This window comes from Typopeltis vanoorti, chromosome 5 (assembly GCF_054136105.1).
Source record: "Typopeltis vanoorti isolate ZY-2024b chromosome 5, IOZ_Tvanoo_1.0, whole genome shotgun sequence".
Taxonomy (NCBI): Eukaryota; Metazoa; Arthropoda; class Arachnida; order Uropygi; family Thelyphonidae; genus Typopeltis; species Typopeltis vanoorti.
This window is the reverse complement of record NC_143553.1, coordinates 169449782-169475096: the sequence shown is the minus strand read 5'-3', so window position 1 is coordinate 169475096 and position 25315 is coordinate 169449782. Positions and strand designations below refer to the sequence as shown.

Below are 25315 nucleotides of genomic sequence, written 5' to 3'. Positions count from 1 at the left end.
TTATATTCTGACACTGCCTGGTTCCATTGCTTCAGTAGAAATGCCTCTCTTTAGTGTATTTATTATGGGACGAAGAAAAATGGATTGCATATTGACACAGTAAAATGCAATGATTTTCACAGATTTTTGCAAATGAAAAACATAAAATATATATTCTTCTAAAAAAGTATATAAGAAATAATCCATTTGCAAGCCATGACAGCAAAATTCCATGAAACTGTTAGAACTTCAGATCCGAAAAGTGGATAAAAGTGAGATAGTTTGTTAATGTATTTTATTTTAAATTTCATTTGTTAAAAAATTCAACCCAATGTAATTTTCTTGCTTTATTTATTATTTACTTTATTCCTTAGTTATTACTGAATTAGCTGCCACAAAGACAAAAAATCTAATTTTATTCAGTGATTTTTGGAATAGAGATTGGAAATTTTAGGTCATTTTAACTAATTTTATAATTTTTTTTGGAAGAAATCTCAACCACCTAGTTAGTGTCCTTTTTTTGTGTTTTAAGTTATGTGCACCTGAATGCAATAATAAAATTAGACTGGGATATATTGGTCGAAGAATTTAATAACACATTTAGCCGACTAGTTTCGCACAACCTGACTGTTGGCTTCGGCTGGGCATACATAAGGTTATAAAAAAACAGCTTAAAGCAGGTCAAGAAAGAAACATAAACGAGTACTGAATGTTATACAAATTCAAAAGACGCATTACATCAAACGCATGGAGCATGTGTGATGTCAGACATTGTTATGCAAGTGCATTCTGCAATTTGCAGCGAAGTTGAATTCTGGTGTGCTAAGTGATCTTATGAGGGGTCTTTCATATGTCAGCAACGATTATCCCTTGGTTCCTATTGAGGCTGCCCTTTGAATGGATTACCACAGTAGCTTCTTTGAAGTTTCAGTTATGAAAGTCTTCCTCTAAATATGGCAAAGAACTTTTGTCCCATTCAAAAATTACCACTGTAATTGGTATTAAAGTTCACCTTAGAAATTGAGAGATAGAAAATTACCGTTTTTAGACACCCTAATTACAAAACAAGTGGATGGACATATTAACCTAACGTTTACTGCAAACCGACTCACGCTGGCGCCGGTATCTGCACTTTTCTTCTTCACATATGCATATGCTCAAAAACAGAGCTACCTGCATCATAACAGAAGAGAAACTCTCAAGGATGAATTAACTCACATATCAGAAACCCTGAAAGACAACGGCTATCCAAAAAATTTAATTCAAAAGATTCTTTTTTCCAACCCCTCCCAACAGCAACCCAAAGAAACTCAATACAAATCTTCCATTGCCATTCCTTATGCTAGAATAGTTTCACAGAAGATTGCAACACTTCTTAAACCATATGATATAAAGTAACTTTCAAAACAATTAAGACAGTCCGCAATTTGTTAAGATCACCGAAGGATAACAATGCCTTTCTTCAAACATTCTGGTGTTACAACATTCCTTGTTCATGTGGTTTAAATTATGTAGGACAAACTTCCAGAAGTTTGGAAATAAGAAAAAAGAACGCATCAGAGACGTTAATAATAACAGAAAAGATAATTCCAGGTTAGCTCTTCATTCCTCAAATACCAATCACAACATTGAATGGGACAACAGTTCTATGCCATATTTAGAGGAAGACTTTTGTAACTAAAACTTCAAAAGAAGCTACTGTGGTAATCCATTCAGAAGGCAGCCTCAATAGGAACCAAGGGATAATCCTTGCTGATATATGGAAGATCCTCATAAGATCACTTAGCACACCAGAATTCAACTTTGCTAATTAAAGAATGCACTGCATAACAATGTCTGACATCACACATGCTCCTTGCGTTTGATGTAATGCGTCTTTTGAATTTGTATAACATTTAGTAATTATGTTTCTTCGTTGACCTGTTTCAAGCTGTTTTTTTATCACCTTATGTATGCCCAGCCGAAGTCAACAGTCAAGTTGGCGAAACTAGTCGCTAAATGTGTTATTAAATTCTTTGTCCAATATATCCCAGTCTAATTTTATTATTGAATTAAAGTTGGTGGTCGAAAAAATAGAATTATGTGCACCTTATTTATGAGGTGATGCCATAATTGGTTTTTCTTCCTCCACCCACTATTGTTCCTCACATTAGTTTTTCTGATCACTGCTGCTAACGTGAGGTTTCAACAAGAATATCACTGGAATGTAGTGTTCAAATGTTCTTGGCAGATTCTTGCTAGTCCTAAATCCTTTTGAATAAAAAAAGGGTTACACTTTCCCTAGTGGCTTTTTACTTGTTACATGGATGATGAGAAATAATTTGATAACACATATTAGAAACAAAATACATCTATGGTATCCACACTTAGTTGAAGCCTAGTGAAGCCCTGGAAAATTTGAGGATGAAGGAATCAAAACTCAAAGTTTTGGTTTTTATTGCCAGAGATCCTTATCTACCCTAGAGCCACATGTACACATCCCACATCTGGTCCACTACATGTGCTCTGAAGTGGAATGCTAAGGTTATCCCAAATATCAGCAAGTCCTTGGACCCTGTCCCTAGATATCACATGATAGGAGACTTACTGCTATACCCCAGATCCTTGTAGACAAGTCCACTAGCTGACCAGGGCATCCAGGACTATCAGTCTTGCTGAAGCAGGGGCCAAAGTAATGCAACACTACTACCACACCTCCCCCCCCCCAGATGTCTGTGATTTGCAATGCACGCAACTGGATCCAAGCGATGGTGGTGTGAAAGATAGGACACAATAGCTCAAGAGAAGTTAAGCAAAGAATACAAGAAAAATGAAAATGTTAGTGCCATCATTTGGAAGTTTCCTCCATGGGAGTGGGAGGATGACAGAGAAAAGACCAGAGCAAAACTAAGATTATAGTTGTTGGATCATTTAAAAAAACAGAAAATTAGTTACTAGGAAGTGACTATTGAAAGAAATCTTGTGACAAAACTTAAAAAAGTGTAATGGATTACTATAGTATTGTGTGTGTCCATTCAAAATACATTTAATAAAATTATTTGTAAAAAAAAATAGATTACTTCAATTAGTATATTGATTTTAATAAATTAACCTTTTTTTCACTGTTTTCTCTTTCACTAATGTTGTTACACATACTGAGTGCCACTTCCACTGAAAGAATAAACAAAAGAAAAATCTTTAAACTGTGCATGAACATGCAATATACACAAAACTAATCACAATGACTGTTTTTATATGATAAGAATAATTCATTTTCACGTGACATTCCCAAGACTTACAGGAAAACACGATTAAATTTTGCATATGATTATTTTGCATATCGAATTCGCTTAACACGAATTCGATATGTAAAATAATCAGTTAGCATGATTGAGTGAAATGATACTATTTCCCACTTTAAGCAAGTGATTAATCATTTATAACGTGATTTTTTTACCTTACGCAAAATATTTTGTCACTAACCTGCAGTGAGATGGAACATCTATCACTCTGGATTGAGAATTGTAAGCGAAAAACAATACCTCTTAATACAAGGAATATTCAGGCAAAAGCTCTCAATATTTTTACCTCATTGAAAGAGACCAAATTTCAAGAGGAATGTGAAAGCTTTACTGCGAGTTGAAGATAGTTTGACTATTTTAAAAATCGAGCTGGGCTGCATAACACAAGAATAACTGGGGAATCTGCTAGTGCTGATAAACATTCTGCAGCCAAGTATCCTGAAGAATTGCAAAGGATAATTTGGGAGGCTGATTATGACAATCATCAAATATTCAACGTCGACAAAACTGATCTCTTTTGGAAGCGTATATGAACAAAAACTTTCCTAGTTAAATGGAAGCATCTCAAAAAATAGATTATTTCATCTATAAAAGATGGTCTATTAAGAGGCAATGCAGAAGGTGATTTTAAACTCAAGCCTGTGTTAGCTTATTGTGCGCAAAATCCAAGATCTAACATTATTGAAGAAATTGGCACAATTGGAAAAGAACTTGGATTTAATGAACTGGATAATGAAGATGTGAGAAACTTGCTCAATTCCCATTCAGAATTAAGCGAAAATGATCTCCTTCAACTAGAAGAACAATGTGCATATGAAGAAGATAAAAGGTCTGAACAAGAAGAGAATGTTAGACTAAGAAGCTAACTGCGAAAGAACTTGAGCTAGTTTTCAATCACATTGAGCATGCTAAGGAAATTTTGTCCAATGTTGATCCTGATACGGAACGAAGCTTCGAAGTCCTCCAAAATCTTGATAAAGTGATCACCAGCTATCGCAAATTACATGATAAGATGAAAAAGTCAAGCATGATTCAAACATCTTTACTTAATTTTTTTGTAAAAAAGTAGCTCAATCAAATGTTTAGACATTAAAGAAAAATTTAAGCAATTGATTTTTTATCAACTTTGATTTTATCCTCTAATATAGTTTCTACTGTATTTTTTTTTTTTTTTAAATTTACTCTAACTGATGGATGAATTATAATTATTCCTATTGGTTATTGAATTCCCTTAATGCGGTTAATTAATCCATCAATTAATTCACGCTAAGCAAGATTTTCCTGTACATGTAAAAGACGGCCTTTATTTAATGTTTATAAGTACTTGTGCATATGCACACAGTATTTTTTCTGTTCTTGGTGCATATTTCAGAAGATAAATGTAAAGTATATAATCATTGGCTTAATATTACTCATATAAACCAGATATATTATCATCATGGGAAGTCATTACTATCAAACACAATGTATCATATCATTCCTCAAAGGCAATGCATTTCACTTTATTAGCATATTAATATTTTATGCATAAGGCTACTTTTAAGACCGAGTCTTATCGATGTAAATATATATATATATCGATCACGCGTCAACCCAGAATCCCATAGATGTATATTTACATCCCTAAATTCAAAATTGCGAAAATAATAATATATGTTTGAAATTCATTATCAGACTGTACTGTAGTTAAATTTGAACCTTCAGCTTCATTATTCATGAGGATGGTTGACTTTTATCAACAAAAAAAGGGAATTTATACTAGTATATCGTAATGCCTGCCCATCGGTTGTGTCACGTACGATCGCATGTGTTCATGTTTATATTACATCATGCTGTCATAACTCTTGCTACTCCAATCTAAACAATATAACAAATTCACGACTCTCTTCTTGTGACCTGAGAGATCAGTTTGAATTTCTCTGTCACCATGGATCAGGACTCAGTGGTGCAAAACGGTTCTTGAGTGAACACAAATTAGAACGAATGCTCGAGGAAATATTCGATAACAAAGGATCCGAATTAGATCATTTGGCAGATAGTGATCCAGAACAAGAAGAAGCAGATCTCCCCCACAAATGTGAGCTCCGAGTCAAGTGACAGTAACACAGAACTTTGAACAAGGGGGTGACCAAATTCAAGGCCATCCAGCAAGTTGTGTTCACAATCGCATGCGAGATCGTGGCATTTCAAAAACTGAATGGCCTAATTCAATAATTTAACACTCGACTTGTGTGGCAAACAGTGGATAATTATAGTGATGTACACCTGTGTAAAATGATATTGTCATCATAATAATAAACATAAATTTTATTTATAATTTTCATTATTTATGTAACATCTAAGAAATATTTTGACTGAATTTGTTGAATTTTGAACACTTAGAAACTAATAAAAAATTAACTTTTTATTTTTTTCAAAAACCTTGATTTCTTGCAACCCATTTCTGAAACCCATACTAAATGTATAACTAAAATTTTTGTTCCAATTAATTGACAAAGATGCTAACTAAAAGACAAAAAAATAATTATTTGGATATTCCATAGAAATACTGGCAATAACAATCAAGGAAAAGGAGTAGCCATAGTATTCAACACAAAATACGAGGCTAATCTTCTTGAATGGCAGTCAGTCTCAAGTAGAGTAATGTGGGCAAATATGAGAATGGGGAACTGGACAATGAGACTTATTTGTGCCTATGGTCCCACAGAAGGTTCTACTAAGGTAGAAGTGGAGGAATTTTTTGAGGCTTTAGAAAAAGCAACTGACACAATGAAAAAGGAAAAGTTGGTCCTTGTTGGGGATCTAAATAGTAGAGTAGGAAATGATTGTGAGACATACAAAAATATTTTGGGAAAATTTGGAGAAAAGAGCAAAGCTAATAATAATGGAAAATATCTGTTGGATTTCTGCTCAGGACATGGACTGGTTATTACTAACACCATGTTCCAACATAAAAATGTGCACAAATTCACATGGAGAGAAGAGGCTAGGAATAAGAAAAGTCTCATTGACTATGTTATTGTTGATAGTGATGTTTTCTCCCTGGTGCAGGACACCAGAGTGTACAGAGGATTTGAAATTGGAAGTGATCACTATTTAGTCTTGAGCAGGATAAAATTGAATTTCATATTGAAAAGAATAACATGTAAGAAAGTTTTAAAGCGAATAAAAGTTGAGCAGCTCTCAGATGTAAACTGTAGACTAAAATACAGAAATATTATTGAAAAGAAAATGAAAGAGTTTGAGAACAGGAATCAAACCTTGGAGATTCAGTGGCAAACTCTGAAGGAAACATTGATTGATTCTGCCAGAGAGGCATGTGGTGAGGTTGTGTGCAAGGATAAAATAAATCAGAACTCCCTGGTGGACACAGGAAGTTAAAGAGGCAGTGAAGGAAAAGAAGAAAGCATATCAAAAGTTCCTGGCAAATAAGTCAGCTTTTACTCTTACAGAATACAGAGACAAATGTAAGAAAGCTAAACAGTGTGTAAAACTAGCTAAACAAAAGTCATGGGAGGACTTTGGCAAGAATATAGAAAATAAATATCAAGAAGGTGGCAAAATATTCTGGAGGTTGTTGAAGAAGCTTAGGAATGGAGGAAAGAGTGCTGTAAAAGGAATTAGAGATGATAAAGGTGAAATGAAAACAGGAGAAAAAGATATCCTTGAAGTATGGAGTAATTACTTTGAAAAACTGCTAAATGAAACAAGCAGTGATGACAGCACAGTGATAAAAAACACTGACCAGGCATGCAGTCAGGAATACATATCCATACTTGAAGTAGAAAAAGCCATCAAAGGCTTGAAATGTGGAAAGGCAGCAGGAGTAGATGATATTCGACCAGAAATGCTGAAGTATGGTGGTATAAGAGTCTTACAGTGGCTGCACTGCATAGTTCAGAAAGCCTGGACAGAGGGACGAATTCCCGATGATTGGAGTAGAGCTCTCATAGTACCCATATATAAAAAGGGAAATAAAACTGAATGTGAGAATTACAGAGGTATTTCCCTACTGAGTGTTCCTGGCAAGATCTATGCAAGTATACTTGAGAAACGGTTGAGAAGAATTGTTGTAGAAAAGCTTGGTGAAGAACAAGCTGGATTCAGGCCAAATAGAGGCTGTCAGGATCAGATCTTCACTTTACGACAAATAGTCGAGAAAGCATGGGAATATAACAAAGATCTGTATTTAAGTTTTGTCGATTTGGAAAAGGCATATGACAAGGTGCCAAGACAGAAGCTATTCAATACGCTGCAGTTATATGGTGTCAATGGGGCATTATATCAAGCAATACTTAGTCTTTATTTGAGTTGTGAGTCAGCAGTTAGAATTGAAGGAAGTACAGGAAGATGGTTTAATGTTAAATCTGGTGTGAGACAAGATGTACATTATCCCCTCTGTTATTCATTATCTATATGGATCACATTATGAAGGAATGTGGTATTAAACCTGATATCAAAATTGGAGATGTTAATGTCAGCTCTTTGCTTTATGCGGATGATGTTATACTTCTAAATAAATCCGCTACACGTCTGCAAGATTCTCTGACTAAATTGAATAGCTGTTGTAATAGATATGGTATGAAGGTCAGCAATAAAAAGACAAAGACAATGAAAATAGGCAGAATCATTGAAAATGTCAACTGTGTTGTGAATGGAGAACCTGTGGAACAAGTAAAACATTTCAGCTACTTAGGCACAATTTTTACTGAAGATGGTAAACTAAATATAGAAATAGACAACAGAATCAGCAAAGCTGGTATCGTGGGAAGTCAATTGAATAAATTCATATGGAATAAGAAAGAAATTAGTCGGAACACTAAATTAGCTGTATACAAGACTGTGTTCAAACCAATTTTAACTTATGGATCTGAGAGCTGGGTCAGAAGTAAAACACTTGACCAAAGACTAGAGACCGCAGATATGAGAGTCCTGAGAAAGATTAGAGGCGTGAACAGATGGCATCAATGGCAATATCATATTAAAAATGAGGATATTAGGAAAGAACTTGACATTGTCAGCATCCAGGAATGCGTTAGCAGAGCTAATCTCAGATGGTATGGTCACTTAAATAGAATGGGAGAGGAAAGATTAGCAAAACAAGTGTTCTCTGCCAGGTTGGCAGGAAAACGACCCAGAGGAAGACCAAGATATAGGTGGATTGATACGGTACAAAGTGCCTTAGACAATAGAAATATAAGATCTGATAATGTTGGAGTCTTGACAAGTAACAGACTGATTTGGAGGAAAATTGTAGATAGGAAGTTAGTAATGATGTAATTTTTTCATGTAGTACTGTCATATCCTGTACACCCCTTGAGGGTACATGGCAGGAATTTGATGATGATGATGATGATAGAAATACTGCACAGTAATTTTTTAAATAGAGCTAAAAATGGTCAGGACACAGGGTTCTTTAAGTTCCAGTAGGTCTAGAACTCAAAGTGTTAAAGTAATTTAAGACATAGGTGTGCACTCAGTGACTGCTGGAACGTTGGCACCAACTTATATGGCAATTATTTCTTTATTGACATGAATTAAAAACATTAATTTCAACACAAATCAGGAATCAACAATGTAGTAAACATTATCAAGGGGGAGGTTGAAGCTAGGAGAGGAATTGCAATTCTGATTAATGTTATGATAGGATGGCTATTCTTACCCATGTAGTTCACTATCTTAGCTATGTTCTCTGACTGGTTTATGTCTTACAAGATGAAAAACTTGAGTTTTTGTGAGGAAAAACTATCTTGAAAAGCCTGTGATTAAAGTTCGTCATGGGGATTCAAACCATGTCTTTCAAATTATAAGGCATTGCCATTACTGACTAAGTACCTGTCCAATCACAGATATGACCCTCGGCTGGCAATGTGCCAAAAAGAGTCAATTCATGTTGAAGGGGAGTAAGGAATAAGGTGATGTACAAATTCATCACCAACACATGAAATCACGTGATTTATAGTAAAATTTTCCAACTGTTGTACAAGCAAAATAGCTACCACTTTAAAAACTAGAATTTTCATAAAAGAAAAGCTGATTTTCTGATGTATAATAATAAACACCCATCCCACGAAACGCAGTGGAAGCATATTCACAATATGCTTCACACTGAATTAATCTCTGTAGGAAGTTGGTTATCAAAACATGGCTTGTGCAGATTTTTATTTTTATTTTTTTTTTGGTTAAACGTTTAGCTGATTTGATGTGTTTACTTGAAGTGGGTGTTTATTTATAAATTCAAAGTAGAGAGCAAAGTTTACTGACTAGTATAGTAATTGAGATAGTGGTTGCTTCCTCTATGTCTGATATGCACTTCACTTCAGTCATTTTCTGAAGTGCAAAGTGTGATTAGTAATAGTGCCAATGAGAATAACATTAGGAAAGCAAGTGTTTGTCTTCAGGGAAGAATTTATAGCAAGTTTTGCTTGGTTGGAAAGTAAACACCAAGCAAATATTTTATTTGTAAGTGAATAAACTAACATACCTTGCTTAAGTCAGAGAGAGAGGAGAAGGAGGGGGGGTAAGTCACTGATGTAAAGGAGAAAGAGCATGGGTGAGAGTACAGAACCCTGGAGTACTCCAGAATTAACAAATCAATCTGATGAGAGGAATATCACCACCATGAGGAAATTGACAATCCAATCACAAAACACATGAGGAAAATCATAAGATGGTAGCTTGTTCAGGAGGCCTCTATGTCAGACACAATCAAATGCCTTTGAAATATCAAGTGACCACATGGGTGTCTTCAGATCTTTCCATGGCTTATGTCCAAAGGTGGGTAAAGTTGTTGAGGAGGTCTGCTGTAGAATGAGAATGGCAGAATCCATATTGGTGGTCCTTAATTCCTACGTACTATTCCTACAGTCTGTACATACCACTAACTCAGTCTTTCTCTAGGCACGACCTGGTCAAGTAAGAGGCAATAGGACTATTCACAAGCTAATCAGGTACCATTCAGTACCATTGGATTTGGTACTGAATAGTGTAGGGTAGCCAGCCGTGGAAGGTGCTTTATTGCTGTAACTTCAAATTGTAACATATACTCCCCCCCTCCAACCCAGTTCAATAATAAAGTGTGTTGAGCATGCCTTGCATAAAGAAAGAAGGGACACAGTACTATGTCTGTCAGAATCAAATAGACCCAGCATTCTAGTGGAGCAATAAGAGAACTTTCCAGATTACTCCTCAAGTTCTCAGACACTGATGCAGTTGTAGTTAATAGTTTTAGAAAATCCAGTGGCAGGTTTTTGAATGAATTATTCATCTCAGTGAAGATCAAAACCAGTACAGTAATCAACTTACAGATTACTGTACAAAACCAGTACAGACCTCCTCAACAACTTTACCACTATAACGTACTCACTATCCTCCAAAAGGACAATGTATGCTGCATTATGGAATACAGAGAGCAACTTAGCCTCCGTAGCTTAGTTGATACAGACGAAGCCCTTTGGTCGGAAAGACCTGGGTTCAATTCCCGTCAGTGACACGAGGAACCTCGATCTGGTCTCTTTCGACGAAATGTGAGTTAGCCGGTCTCATATGGAGGTAGAGGGTTTTTTCATCTGGAAACTTGGTTTTTTTGTACCACAGAACAGACAAACCAGCCCCGTGAACACATGCATCTACAGACATAGGATACACTAGGAAGCACAGGGATAACCACCCTATCCTCGGAGTACGATTGTGGTTAGTTGGAAAAAACCCTCAACACTGTAAAAAAAAAAAAAAAAAAAAAGGTAGAAGAGGAAGGATTATGAACGAACGAAGAATGAGAGCAACTTGATACAAATTCAACTAATGTCTACATATAAGTAGCTCAGTTGTGAAAACACTTTACATGCTATCTTTTATTTGTTTATGATGGGTAAAATTTATCATCCATATTCTATCAAAGTAAACACAAATTTCCTAGTTATTATTTACATTATCAAACAAACCAGCAGATGACTTCATAAACAATGCATATTAAACAAAAAAACTAACATTTACAAACATTAATATGTTTGTAACATTTACAAACATTTATTAGTTAGTAACATTTACAAAATTAATATGCATGAAACAAACAACATTCAACACAATGGTAGATACAGAATCTGTCTTGCAAGTAGCTCACAGCATGCACAGATCTTTGTCCCACAAATTTTGAATAGCTTCTGTCTTGGCACCTTGTCATATGCCTTTTCCAGATTGACAAAACTTAAATACAGATCTTTGTTATATTCCCATGTGCTTTCTCAACTATTTGTCGTAAAGCGAAGATCTGATCTTGACAGCCTCTATTTGGCCTGAATCCAGCTTGTTCTTCACCCAGCTTTTCTTCCACAATTCTTCTCAACCATTTCTCAAGTATACTTGCATAGATCTTGCCAGGAACACTCAGTAGGGATATACCTCTGTAATTCTCACATTCAGTTTTATTTCCCTTTTTATATATGGGTACTATTAGAGCTCTAATCCAATCATCGGGAATTCGTCTCTCTGAACTATGCAGTGCAGCCACTATAAGACTTTTATACCACCATACTTCAGCATTTCTGGTCGAATATCATCTACTCCTGCTACCTTTCCACATTTCAAGCCTTTGATGGCTTTTTCTACTTCAAGTATGGATATGTATTCCTGACTGTATGCATGCTGAGTGTTTTTTACCACTGTGCTCTCACTGCTTGTTTCATTTAGCAATTTTTCGAAGTAATTACTCCATACTTCAAGGATATCTTTTTCTCCTGTTTTCATTTCACCCCCTTTATCATCGCTAACTCCTTTTACAGCACTCTTTCCTCCATTTTTAAGCTTATTCAGCAACCTCCAGAATATCTTACCACTTTCTTGATATTTATTTTCTATATTCTTGCCAAAGTCTTCCCATGACTTTTGTTTAGCTAGTTTTACAGTGTTTCGCTTTCTTACATTTGTCTCGGTATTCTGTAAGAGTAAAAGCTGACTTATTTGCCAGGAACTTTTGATATGCTTTCTTCTTTTCCTTCACTGCCTCTTTAACTTCCTGTGTCCACCAGGGAGTTCTGATTTTTTTATCCTTGCACACAACCTCACCACATGCCTCTCTGGCAGAATCAATCAATGTTTCCTTCAGAGTTTGCCACTGAATCTCCAAGGTTTGATTTCTGTTCTCAAATTCTTTCATTTTCTTTTCAATAATATTTCTGTATTTTAGTCTACAGTTCACATCTGAGAGCTGCTCAACTTTTATTCGCTTTAAAACTTTCTTACATGTTATTCTTTTCAATATGAAATTCAGTTTTATCCTGCTCAATACTAAATAGTGATTGCTTCCAATTTCAAATCCTCTGTACACTCTGGTGTCCTGCACCAGGCAGAAAACATCGCTATCAACAATAACATAGTCAATGAGACTTTTCTTATTCCTTGCCTCTTCTCTCCATGTGAATTTGTGCACATTTTTATGTTGGAACATGGTGTTAGTAATAACCAGTCCATGTCCTGAGCAGAAATCCAAGTTATTTACCATTATTATTAGCTTTGCTCTTTTTCTCAAAATTTTCCCAAAATATTTTTGTATGTCTGACAATCATTTCCTTCTCTGCTATTTAGATCCCCAACAAGGACCAACTTTTCCTTTTTCATTGTGTCAGTTGCTTTTTCTAAAGCATCAAAAAATTCCTCCACTTCTACCTTACCATAGGTACAAATAAGTCTCATTGTCCAATTCCCCATTCTGATATTTGCCCATATCACTCTACTTGAGACTGGCTGCCATTCAAGAAGATTAGCCTTGTATTTTGTGTTGAATACTATGGCTATGCCTTCTTTTCCTTGATTGTCATTTCCTGAATATAACATTTTGTATTTATTGCTCAGAAAGATCTCACCAGTTTTTGACTTTTTTTGTTTCAGTCACCCATATTATATCGATCTGGTACTTATCTAATTCTTCAGCTAGCTCCATTTCTTTGCTATTCAGGCTTCTTATATTGATAGTACCAATCTTTAACTCTGGGGATGTTGAGTTGGGGTGTGTTTTAGGATTTGTTCCAATAGCTGACTTTTTGCTGTTCGCCCTGGTTCCCTGGTGAAAACAACTGAACAGAGTTCAAGATCGGTACTATCAACATAAGAAGTCTGAATGGCAAAGAAATGGAGCTAGCGGAAGAATTAGATAAGTACCAGATCGATATAATATGGGTGACTGAAACAAAAAAAAGTCAAAAACTGGTGAGATCTTTCTGAGCAATAAATACAAAATGTTATATTCAGGAAATGACAATCAAGGAAAAGAAGGCGTAGCCATAGTATTCAACACAAAATACAAGGCTAATCTTCTTGAATGGGAGCCAGTCTCAAGTAGAGTGATGTGGGCAAATATCAGAATGGGGAATTGGACAATGAGACTTATTTGTGCCTATGGTCCCACAGAAGGTTCTACTAAGGTAGAGGTGGAGGAATTTTTTGATGCTTTAGAAAAAGCAACTGACACAATGAAAAAGGAAAAGTTGGTCCTTGTTGGGGATCTAAGTAGCAGAGTAGGAAATGATTGTCAGACATAAAAAAATATTTTGGGAAAATTTGGAGAAAAGAGCAACGCTAATAATAATGGTAAATAACTGTTGGATTTCTGCTCAGGACATGGACTGGTTATTACTAGTACAACGTTCCAACATAAAAATGCACAAATTCACATGGAGAGAAGAAGCAAGTAATAAGAAAAGTCTCACTGACTATGTTATTGTTGATAGTTATGTATCTTGCTAGTGCAGGACACTAGAGTGTATAGAGGATTTGAAATTGGAAGTGATCACCATTTAGACAAGATCAAATTGAATTTTATATTGAAAAGAAGAACATGTAAGAAAGTTTTAAAGCGAATAAAATTTGAGCAGCTCTCAGATGTGAACTGTATACTAATACATAAACATTATTCATGAAACCTTTCTTTTAGGCTTACACGGTGATCCGAATGCATTTTTGAAAATTATGGAGACAACTACCGTGTTTGAATAAAAACTTTAGTTTAATATAACTAAAATCTACATTCGACGTTTTGACCTTGTCAAGGTCATCTTCTGGAGCATACAACTATACACAGGAAACAAGCTACACTACAATGAAACTGGTTTGTTAAAGACACTGACCAACCGCTACAACAATTGTTGGCCTGGCCTCTGGTGGAAGAGCCTACCTAATATGTAAGATTCAGCATAAGTCAGGATTCTAGCCAATCCTCAGCTAGTATTAGAAATCATTCCATACCAACTGGCTAGAATGTGTACATGATGTTAATATATGGATATAGATAGATACTTGTTGTTGTGCCCAATGTATTTCTACAACCAACTGATAATAATAGGACTCTAGCGTTGATGTATAATTTTTTTTTTTCCACCAGAGGTCAGGCCAACAATTGTTGTAGCGTTTGGTCAGTGTCTTTAACAAACCAGTTTTGATTGTAGTGTAGCTTGTTTCCTGTGTATTATAGTCGTATGCTCCAGAAGATGACCTTGACATAAAGGTCGAAAAGTCGAATGTAGATTTTAGTTATAGTAAACTAAAGTTTTTATTCAAACACAGTAGTTGTCTCCATAATTTTCAAAAATGCATTATTGATGAAAAAATGAATGAGTATGAAATCAGGAACCAAACCTTGAAGATTCAGTAGCAAATCCTGAAGAAAGCACTGATTGGTTCAACCAGAGAGGCAAGGATAGAAAAATCAGAACTTGTGGTGTACAGAGAAAGTTAAAGATGGAGTGAAGCAAAAGAAGGAAGTATATCAAAAGTTCCTGGCAAATAAACTTGTGCTCTTAGAGAATACAGATACAAATGTAAGAAAGCTAAACACTGTATAAAACTAGCTAAACAAAAGTCATAGAAAGACTTTGCTAAGAACAGACAATAAGTGTCAAGGTGGAAAGATAATCTGGAGGTTGTTGAAAAATCTCAGAAATGGATTAAAGAGTGCTGTAAAAGGAATTAAAGATGATAAAGGTGACATGAGAAGTGGAGAAAAAGATATCCTTGATGTATAGAATAATTACTTTGAAAAATTGCTAAATGAAACAATCAGTGACAGAACAGTGGTAAAAAACACTGACCAGGCATGTAATCAGGAATACATATCGATACTTGAAGTAGAAAAAGCCATCAAAGGCTTGAAATGTGGAAAGGTAGCAGGAGTAGATGATATTTGACCAGAAATGCTGAAGTATGGTGGTATAAAAGTCTTACAGTGGCTGCATTGTGTAGTTCAGAAGGCCTGGAAAGAGGGACAAATTCCAGATGACTGGAGTAGAGCTTTCATAGTACCCATATATAAAAAGGGAAATAAAACTAAATGTGAGAATTAGAAGTATTTCCCTACAGTGTGTTCCCGGTAAAATTTATGCAAGTATACTTGAGAAACGGTTGAGAGGGATTGTGGAGGAAAGTTTGGTGAAGAACAAGCTTTATTCAGGCCAAACAGAGGTTGTCAGGATCAGATTTTCACTTAAAAAAAAAAAAAATTTGAGAAATCATGGGAATATAACAAAGATCTGTATTTAAATTTTGTAGATCTGGAAAAGACATATGAGAAGGTGCCAAGAGAAAACCTATTCATATCGCTAAAGGTGTATGGTCTCTATGGGTCATTATATGAAGCAATACTTCATCTTTAATTGAGTTATAAGTCAGCAGTTAGAATTGAAGTACAGGAAGATGGTTTAATGTTAAATCTGGTGTCAGACAAGGATACATTATTCCCTGTTATTCATTATCTATATGGATCACATTATGAAGGAAGTGGTATTAAACAGGATATCAAAATTGGAGATGTTAATGTCATCTCTTTATGCGGGCGATGTTATACTTCTAAATAAATCTGGTACAAGTCTGCGTGATTCCCCTATTAAATTGAATAACTGTTGTAATATTTTGCTATATCTAGGCATATACAAATATATAGCTTGTATACAAGTAGCCTAGTCATGAAATACTTTACATAAGAATATTATTTCTTATCATCTTCAATTTAATTTATAGCCAAGTGAAAAAACTTTCAACAACTAGTTCTAATCCATTCTTCTGCATTACTTCAATGTTGGTATCTCTTCTGGGTATGGATCCTGCTCACAAGACCTCAATAAAGGTCAAAACTGGTCTGGGTAGTAGTCCTTCCCATAATGCATAGCATTATACACACCTGAAAGGATGTGTGTACATTGCATTGTGGGATACTGAGGTAATTAATGTGAAGTCATTTGTCTTTATATACAAGAGCCTAGTCGTGAAAATACTTCATATGCAAACTCTATTTGCTTACACTTGGATAAAGGATTAAACAAGAATATAATTTCCTAGTATCCTTGATTTAAATGCTAGTCAGATCAGATGTCATGTAGTCACTGTATAATACAGTACTAATTTGAAAATAGCAATAAAATAATACAAAACTAAAGGCATAATTATCTTACTTAAATGTAAAGAGCCAATAGGCTTCATTTCGGTGATATAAACATTATTTAAATTAAGGGGATATTAAATCCCACATTGTTTTAAAACCGAATAAGAAACTCAAAGATTGGAATCGGAGAGTTTCATGCTGAGTATTATAATAAACTATAAAAGTATCGGCGATTACTAGCGTGAGGCTAATACAAGTAGTCCTAGTACGTAGTACAAACACTGGCAACTCGCAGCATAATTATCAACAAGGAGGTACACGAGACGTCATGTAAAATTGTCCACAGTTCTTGATTCAAAGTGCACGAAAGTTCCTCTTCGAGGGTACGAATAGCTTCGTTAATTTTGGCTAAGCCTAAGAAGAATACCCTCGAAGAGGAACTTTCGTGCACTTTGAATCAACAACTGTGGACAATTCTACATGACGTCTCGTGTACCTCCGCAGACAAAGAGTTTGAAAAGATACGAAGCCGACAGATGAAGAAATTCGATAAATTAATAAAAAAGAATTCCACCGTCAATCCAGAACTTGCTACCAACACCGTAATCAACCTTTCTTCAGTCACCCTGAAGCCTGAAGCTCTCAACGTGCTTTCACGTGGCCACAACTTCGCCATTGCTCCCAAAAAAATACCAAGTGAGGATATTATGATCCAGATTGAAAGAGGAATCCACCACCTTCCACATCAAATCGCCAACAGTGTAAGACTGGATGTAGCTTGTGTCCTTTCCATAGCAAAACCACCCAAAACCAATATATCCAACAAGGAATTTGAAGCCCTACAGGAATTGAGAAATAATAAAGAATTAGTTATCACCAAAGCGGATAAAGGAAATGCAACCGTAGTACTTAACCAAAAGGACTACAAAGGTAAGCTGAATGCTCTCCTATTAGATCGGGCTACTTACCTCCCTATCAATTACAATCCCACCAACTCACAAATTAGAAAACTTCACAGCCTCCTTAAGAAAGTCACTTCTTGGCCTGTAGAAGTCACCAACAGATTAAAACCGTTTAACTCTATACCCCCCCGTATTTACGGACTCCAAAAATACATAAAGAAAATGTGCCATTACGTCCCATAGTGGATGGCATTGATTCCCCCACATACAAATTAGCTAAATATTTGGCCAAAGAGCTCACACACTATACTGGCAACACATCATCACACATAAAAAACTCAGCCCACTTCAAAGCCAGCATAGAAAACCTTACACTCCAACATAGTGACATAATGGTCAGCTTCGACGTCTCCTCCTTATTCACCAATGTCCCACTCAAGGAAACTTTAGAGCTAATCCAAGCTAAATTTTCTCCCGATATCTCAGCCCTATTTCAGTTCACAATGAACTCAGGCTATTTCGTTTGGCAGGGAAAATTCTACAAACAAATAGAGGGGACAGCCATGGGCTCACCACTCTCCCCACCCTTAGCCAATTTCTTTATGGAGACCTTTGAGGAAAAAGCCTTAGCCTCTGCCCCACAAAAACCAACCATATGGCTTCGCTACATTGATGATGTGTTCGCTATTTGGCCACATGGCTCTGAAACACTCCTCTCCTTCCTCACACACTTAAACAACCAACACGCCAGAATCAAGTTCACCCTGGAAAAAGAGGAAAACAACTGCCTCCCCTTCCTAGACACACTAGTCACCCACCAGCCTGATGGAACTTTGGTTTTCTCAGTTTACAGAAAACCCACCCATACAGGCAGATACATCCACCAACAATCTCACCCCCCCCCCCCTCACAACAATATGGAGTGGTAAAAACACTATACAACAGGGCTAAACTAATCTGTTCTAACGACATAGCCCTTAACACTGAACTAAATCACATCCTAAACACTTTCTCAGCCAATGGCTATCCCCCCCCCCCCAAAAATCCAAAAAATATTAAAACCTACAAACCACAGCCCCCCTCCTCCCCCCCCTCCACAAAAAAGATTACTCTAAATCCATCATCATTCCCTACATCCGAGGCACTTCAGAAAAAATTACCAAAATTCTAAAAAAACATGACCTTACCTCCTGTTACAGGCCTTACAGAAAATTGGCATCCCTTATCCACTCTACCAAAGACCAACCACTTCCCCTAGACCTACCTGGTGTATACCAGGTCCCTTGCAGTTGTAAACTGTCGTACTTTGGCCAAACAGGCAGGACAGCGAATATCAGAATTTCTGAACACAAGGACTACATCCGGTTTTACAAATATAGCCATTCTGGTCTTGCAGACCATGCTCTGGATACTCGCCACAGAATACGGTGGAAGAAAGCAAAAATAATACACCGGAGCAAATATAAATTCGAAAGATTATTTATGGAATCAGCCTCTGCCCTAAGAAACTCTCCAAACCTCAACAAATTTGGTTGTATGCGACTGCCCCAAATTTGGGAGGCATACATCAGCAGACCTTCAGCCCAATGGCCAAGAATGCCTACTTAGCCCACCAGAGGGCACCATCAGGACTTCTAGGAGAAAGATAGCTTCATATCTTCATTTCCAGTTACTGTATTGTTAGGGCCTGTGTGCTCCTGCCTTTCTGTAAGTTCCTTTAGAAAATGGCAATGAGACATTGCCGAAATATCGGAAATATCTATTAAAGTATTATTTAATTTATATTCGTATCTACGTTGTTTCAATTCCCTAAGTTATTTAGAAATGCATAACCAACGTATAAGCCTATCTACGAGAATCAACTCTCCTTTGTACTCTCTCCAATATATCAGAATCACAATGGAGACCAGACCTGCACACAATAGTCCAAGTGAGGTCTTATCAAGGCCTTGTAAAGAGGCAAAATAACATCCTTATCTTTACATGTGAACGTCCGTTTCAGCATTGCAATTATCTTTTGAGTTGTATTTGCAACCTTTGCCACATGACTCCTGAACTTCAACTTCCTATCTACTAACACTCCAAGATCCCTAGCCTAATCCCACTCAACAACTCTCACTATAGTGATAAACTTGTAGGGACTGAAGGAAACAGTTCATTAGTACATTTGCTATAGTGAACCTCCTTCCTTTAGAATAGGACCAATTCTATGGAACTTGGGCTAAGCCTTTTCTGCAATTTGTTATAATGTGTAAATTCACTATAGTGGTGCACCTCTGTCCACCACGGAGTTCTGATTTTTCTATCCTTGCCTCTCTGGTTGAATCGATGTTTTCTTTAGGATTTGCCACCGAATCTCCAAAGTGTGGTTCCCGATTTCAAATTCTTTCATTTTTTTGTCAATAATGTTTGTGTACTTTAGTGTATTTATGTAATGCTAGGTCTGCAGAAAAAAAGATTTTATAGGTTAATTCTAGTCATCAACTAAAGAAACTTTTGCAATTTTTTTTTCTCCTGAATTTCCAGAATTAGTTAATCTTAGGCTTAGGTAAAGAAGGTTTTTCTTGAGGCTCAGGGTGCAGTTAACAGATATGGAAATGCCACAAAGCTAACAGAGCAAATTACCAGTCCTTGTGGTAACTTCCATTGCTAAGATATGCATGGGGAAAAAGATATTTGCAGCATTTTTTTTTTTTTAATGGGAAAGAAAGTAAATCACAGTCGATAAGAAATTACATTCGTTCCATCTTTATTGTATGCAAGAAAACGAAAGTTTGCTCACACTTCAAGGATGCTATGCGTTATGCAATACAAGGCAAGTTGATGTGAAGCAACCTGTTCTCTGTATAAAAGTAGCCTAGTCCTGATGATATTTCACATGGAAACTTATTTTCTCATGCTTGGGATAAAAAAAAAAAAAAATCAGCTAACACTTTTTATTCCCATATAGGGAGTGAGCAAGGCCGTTTTAGCCCCATCTAACTTTTGGAGATTAAGTGGGCAATTTGATCTCCACTGGTAGCCAATCAGAGATAGCTGGACCAAAGTTATCGCTAATTTAATCGCCACGCAGTGAAGAGACAGCTAACAAGTGCTGCCATCTTGTGGGACCTAATTAACACAATATGTTTAATGTCTGAAAATAGTGTGGGTTTGACAATCTGTTTTCTTGAGTTTACGGGAGAAAAAACCCACTTTCCCATGCCAGAGAGCGACTAACCCAGGAACTGGTCGAAAAAAAGGCTTAAAAAATGTTCTTCTATTGGCAACTAGATTTGAACCCAAGTCTTGCTTCATGCAGTTCAGCACACCATGGAGTGCAAACACCACTTCCACTGAGCTACACAGACCACACTAGATGAGCCCAAAATGGCTTGAAAACAATTCTGTATTTGATATTTAGAACAGGTTTCTTTGGGATTATTTAACTCTTAGTCCACCTAGATACTAATGCACAATAGGACTATAACCAGTGGAAGTGGGTGGGATTCACATAAAAAGAAAATTACACATTTTAAGTGATGGATGATACACTATCTTAAAAATCTTAAAATATGTGAGAAAAAAAATTATATAACTAAAAATCATAAACCTTGGAATTATATTAGCAAACTGAACAGTATATATAAAAAAAGTTTAACTTACAATTAACTGTTAAAGAGCAGAGATAATTATCTCCAAGTTTTTTGGCTTTGTCTAATTGTGTTTCTCTTATTTCAGTCACATTTTCCAATATTTCAAAAAGCTGATGGACTTCTCTATCATTTCTTTTTTCCTAATCATAGAAAGAAAAGTTTTAAAACTATAATGCAAAACATGTAAAACCCTTAAGTAAAGGTGTATTGTGAATCCCAATATTATTTTCTGCAATGCATATAATAATAGAAACACTTCAATCATCTTATCAGAGTAAATAGTTATTAGCATCTTTTCTTCCCTCCACCACAAAAACCTCTGTGTATTGGAGATGTTAAAGATTAACAGTTGAAATGTGATGTTGATTACAGCTATTAAAACTCTTAATCAAGAGCAGTAATAAAAGGCAAATGGGGAGTCTAAAAATCCATGTCTTTTGGTACTGTATTACCTAAAAAGCATTTGGGTAATGTAATACCAAGGAAACTCCTACTGAAGATTTTTAATTTCATTCTCATCAAATTGGGTTTTCTTAATCACCTTCAAAATTTTTCAATCCACAAACCATTTGATTATTCAAGATAAAACAATAATGGATATTTATTATCCTTCTTTTAAAGTTATTGCTTTTATTTATTAAGGGTCAAAGCAAGACATAGGGAGGGACTTTCCACATAACCTATAAAGCATAAAGAGAACTGAGTGCAGCTCCAATCATCATCACAGACCCAGGAGCACAGAGGGTGGGGACCAGGAGATGTTTAGACAGTTGAGTTTGGCAAGTGCAAGAAGAATGATTGTTATGGGAGATTTTAACTACAGTAGTATAAATTGGGGAGAGGAAGATGCATGTAGCAATAAGGGAATGGAATTTCTAGAATTCTTGAGGGCCAAATATCTTAGGCAACATGTAATAGAGGGAACAAGAGTTTTGGATTTGGTTATAGCATCAGAAGAGTTGATAATAACTAAGATGACATCTGTCCCATCAGTTGGAGAGAGAGAGTAACCATATGGTTTTGACTTGGAAAATGAATAGACATGCAGGAGTATCAAAGAGACTGGAACGTATGTGGAATTATAAGGCAGGTGATTATAATAGTCTTAGACATCAACTTGGAGAAGTTTCGTGGAGGGAGGAATTGGAAGGCCGGGATATCATTAGTGCATGGGAAATTGTGAAAGAATTTGTTAGCGGCAATGGTAAGTTGTATACCACGAGTGAAGAAGAGGACACAATTTGGAGTAAAGTGGATGACAAACAATATTAAGCAAGAATTGTATGCGAATTTGGAAGAGATATAAGGAGACAGGTGAAGAGAACATGCATGAAGAATATAAGACACAGGCCAGAAGAGTGACTAGTATGGTAAGGAAGGCGAAACTGGAATATGAGAGGAGATTGGCCCTAAGATCCAAAGAAAATCCTAGGGAATTTTTTAGCTATATGGCCAGTAGGAGGAGAAATGACGGTGGAAGAATGATATTGCAGGATAAAAATGGGAATAGAGTGACTGATGCAGAGGACATAGTGGAATTGTTCAATGAACACTTTATTGGAGTATTACATCCTGGAAGAGTCAGTTTTAATACTAGATGGATAGGGCAGGTTCGAGGTTTAGAGGTACAGGAGGAGAGTGTGTTTCAAATACTGAGTACTCTGGATGTCAGTAAAGCTGTGGGACTGGATGGTATTTCACCATGAGTTTTGAGAGAATATGCTAGGGAACTGACTGAATAAGGAACCATTGAATAAGGGTGGTAGCAGACTGGAAGTGTCTAATTATAGGCCAGTATGCATGTCATCAGTAGTTGTTAGGTGGATGTCAGATTGGTACACTGGATTCAGGATTGGCTGTCTGATAGGTATCAGAGAGTAGTGTATGGTGGGACAGTTTCAAGGATGCAGAGGGTTACAAATGGGGTCCCACAGGGCTCAGTACTAGGACCTATATTTTTTAACCTTTATATCAATGACATTGTCAGTGGATTGCAAGGGGATATTCGGTTGTATGCGGATGATGCGAAGCTGGGAAAGATTATTAGTAATAGTGCAGATGTGGTAGCCTTGCAAGAGGATTTGAATAAGCTAGATAGATGGGCAAATGAATGGGGGTGTCAGTTTAATGCATCAAAATGCAGGGTGTTGGGGTTTGGGAAACATCGATGGGATGCTGCATACTCTATGGGAGGAGTTATACTGGAGGAAATAGGGAAGACAAGAGATCTGGGATTGATAATTGATAGAAACCTGAAATTCCGGGGACAAATTGAGAAGGTGGTGAAAGTAACACAGAGGATTGCTGCAATAATGAGAAAGATACTGACCTGCAGAGATAAAAGGGTTATCATTCCGTTGTATAAGTCTCTGATCAGACCACACTTAGACTATTGTTCTCAGATATGGTCCCCAGGATTTGAAGGGGATAAATTAAATTTGGAAAGGGTACAAAGGCAAATAACAAAGATGGTTTCAGGACTGTACCATGTTAGTTATGAGGATCGGCTGAGGGAATGTGGACTGCAGAGGTTGGTGGATAGAAGAAGGAGAGGTGATATGATTGAGACTGTTAAACTGTTGAGAGGTGGTTATGTGGTTGACACTCGGGAGCTCTTTCACTTGATTGAACAGCGGAAAGGACTGATGACAAGAGGCTATCTCTGGAAGTTACAAAATGAAACTGTTTGCAAGAGGGTGAGGAGTGGTTTTTTTGCATGGAGGGTGGTTGAACCATGGAATGCATTGCCTGATGTAGTGGTGAGAGTGAGAACAGTCAATGAGTTTAAGGAGTGGTATGATAGACTTTTTTGTTTCTCAGGGGTGGGCCTCCCCTCGATGAGTCTTTTGACTCCATGGAGGCCTGAATAATAATAATCTCTAGATTCATCTGCTAGTAGATATCCACTTGGGTGCTGATTCATAAAAAATGGAATGGCAGTTTGAGAATTAGTCATCCAAACTATATTCTGTATCGGCAAAAATATGAACTGTGATCTTAAATGCTAGGTAAATACTATTTCGACACTACATCAAAGCTGTGGGTTCAAATTCTGCTGTGGGCATATTGAATTTCATCATTTAATGTGAGATCAATGGAACAAGTAAAGAAAAGAAAACAGAGACAATTGAAAAATCAATAAACTAAAACAGGAATTTCAGAAATACCATGTTGATATAATTGGGATTACAAGTGACCAAAAATGCAATATCCTTTTAAATAATAAAAGAACTACATGACTGACATTCACGAAACATGATGAACTATACATTAACAACAAACATGAATGCAAAGTTCTTGAGTAGGAAGCATTCTCAAGAGGGCTGATGTGGGCAAATTTCAAAAATATGATGCCGGACAAAGAACTCACTGGTGGTTAATTATTATTATTATTACCCCAAGACCTCATGGAGTCAAAGACTCATTTGGGAGGTCCTTTTATCACACACAGCTCATCATGCCTTGAACATATTCAAACTCCTTGGAGACACCACACTCTCAGGCGAGGCATTCCAATCATTCACAACTCTACACGAAAAAAACCTGCCTCTCACTTCCCTACTCACACCCTCTTTATACAGTTTCCAGGGATGACCTCTGGTTTTCCCCCGATCTCCCACTATTTTCTGTAGAACTTCTCCAGCATTGATCCTATAACAACCCCGTACCAACTTAAAGTTCTCTATCATATCTTCCTCTCTTCCTCCTGTCCACCAGACTCTACAAATTACATCTTCTCAATCTTTCCTCATACTCTACATTCCAGAGGTCAGAAACTATCAGAAACTACCTTAGTCTTATGCCTTTGGACCCTTTACAACATCTCTTCATCCTTCTGAAAACCAGGTAACCAAATCTGGGAACAACAATCCATGTGTGGCCTAATGAAAGCCTTATACAACAGAATAAGAATCTCCCTACTTCTACAAGTCACTGTCCTCCGCATCATTCCCAGAAGCTTTTGTGTTGTCCTCACAATTTTGGCTATGTGTCCCCTAAATTTCAGATCCTTATATACTATCACCCCCAGATCTCTTATTTCTCCCACCTCCAACCATATATCCTCACCAAGCATAAATTATGCATCCTATCTTTGTTTTCAAAATTTTAAAACCTTACATTTTGCAACATTGAACTCATCTCCATTTCCGT

The 25315-nt window shown here is 36.5% G+C and overlaps 1 protein-coding gene across 1 annotated transcript in view; it reads right to left on the bottom strand.

Moving 5' to 3' along the window:
* The window catches only part of Muted (biogenesis of lysosome-related organelles complex 1 subunit 5), a 110443-nt gene that overhangs the window by 16060 nt on the left and 69068 nt on the right, over positions 1–25315 (bottom strand). The window contains exons 3-4 of the mRNA XM_090392916.1: positions 21174–21303; positions 3071–3129 (exon numbers count right to left, since the gene is read on the bottom strand). Of these exons, the coding sequence (XP_090249042.1) occupies positions 3071–3129; positions 21174–21303 (189 nt within the window). The remainder of the gene's footprint in view (positions 1–3070; positions 3130–21173; positions 21304–25315) is intronic.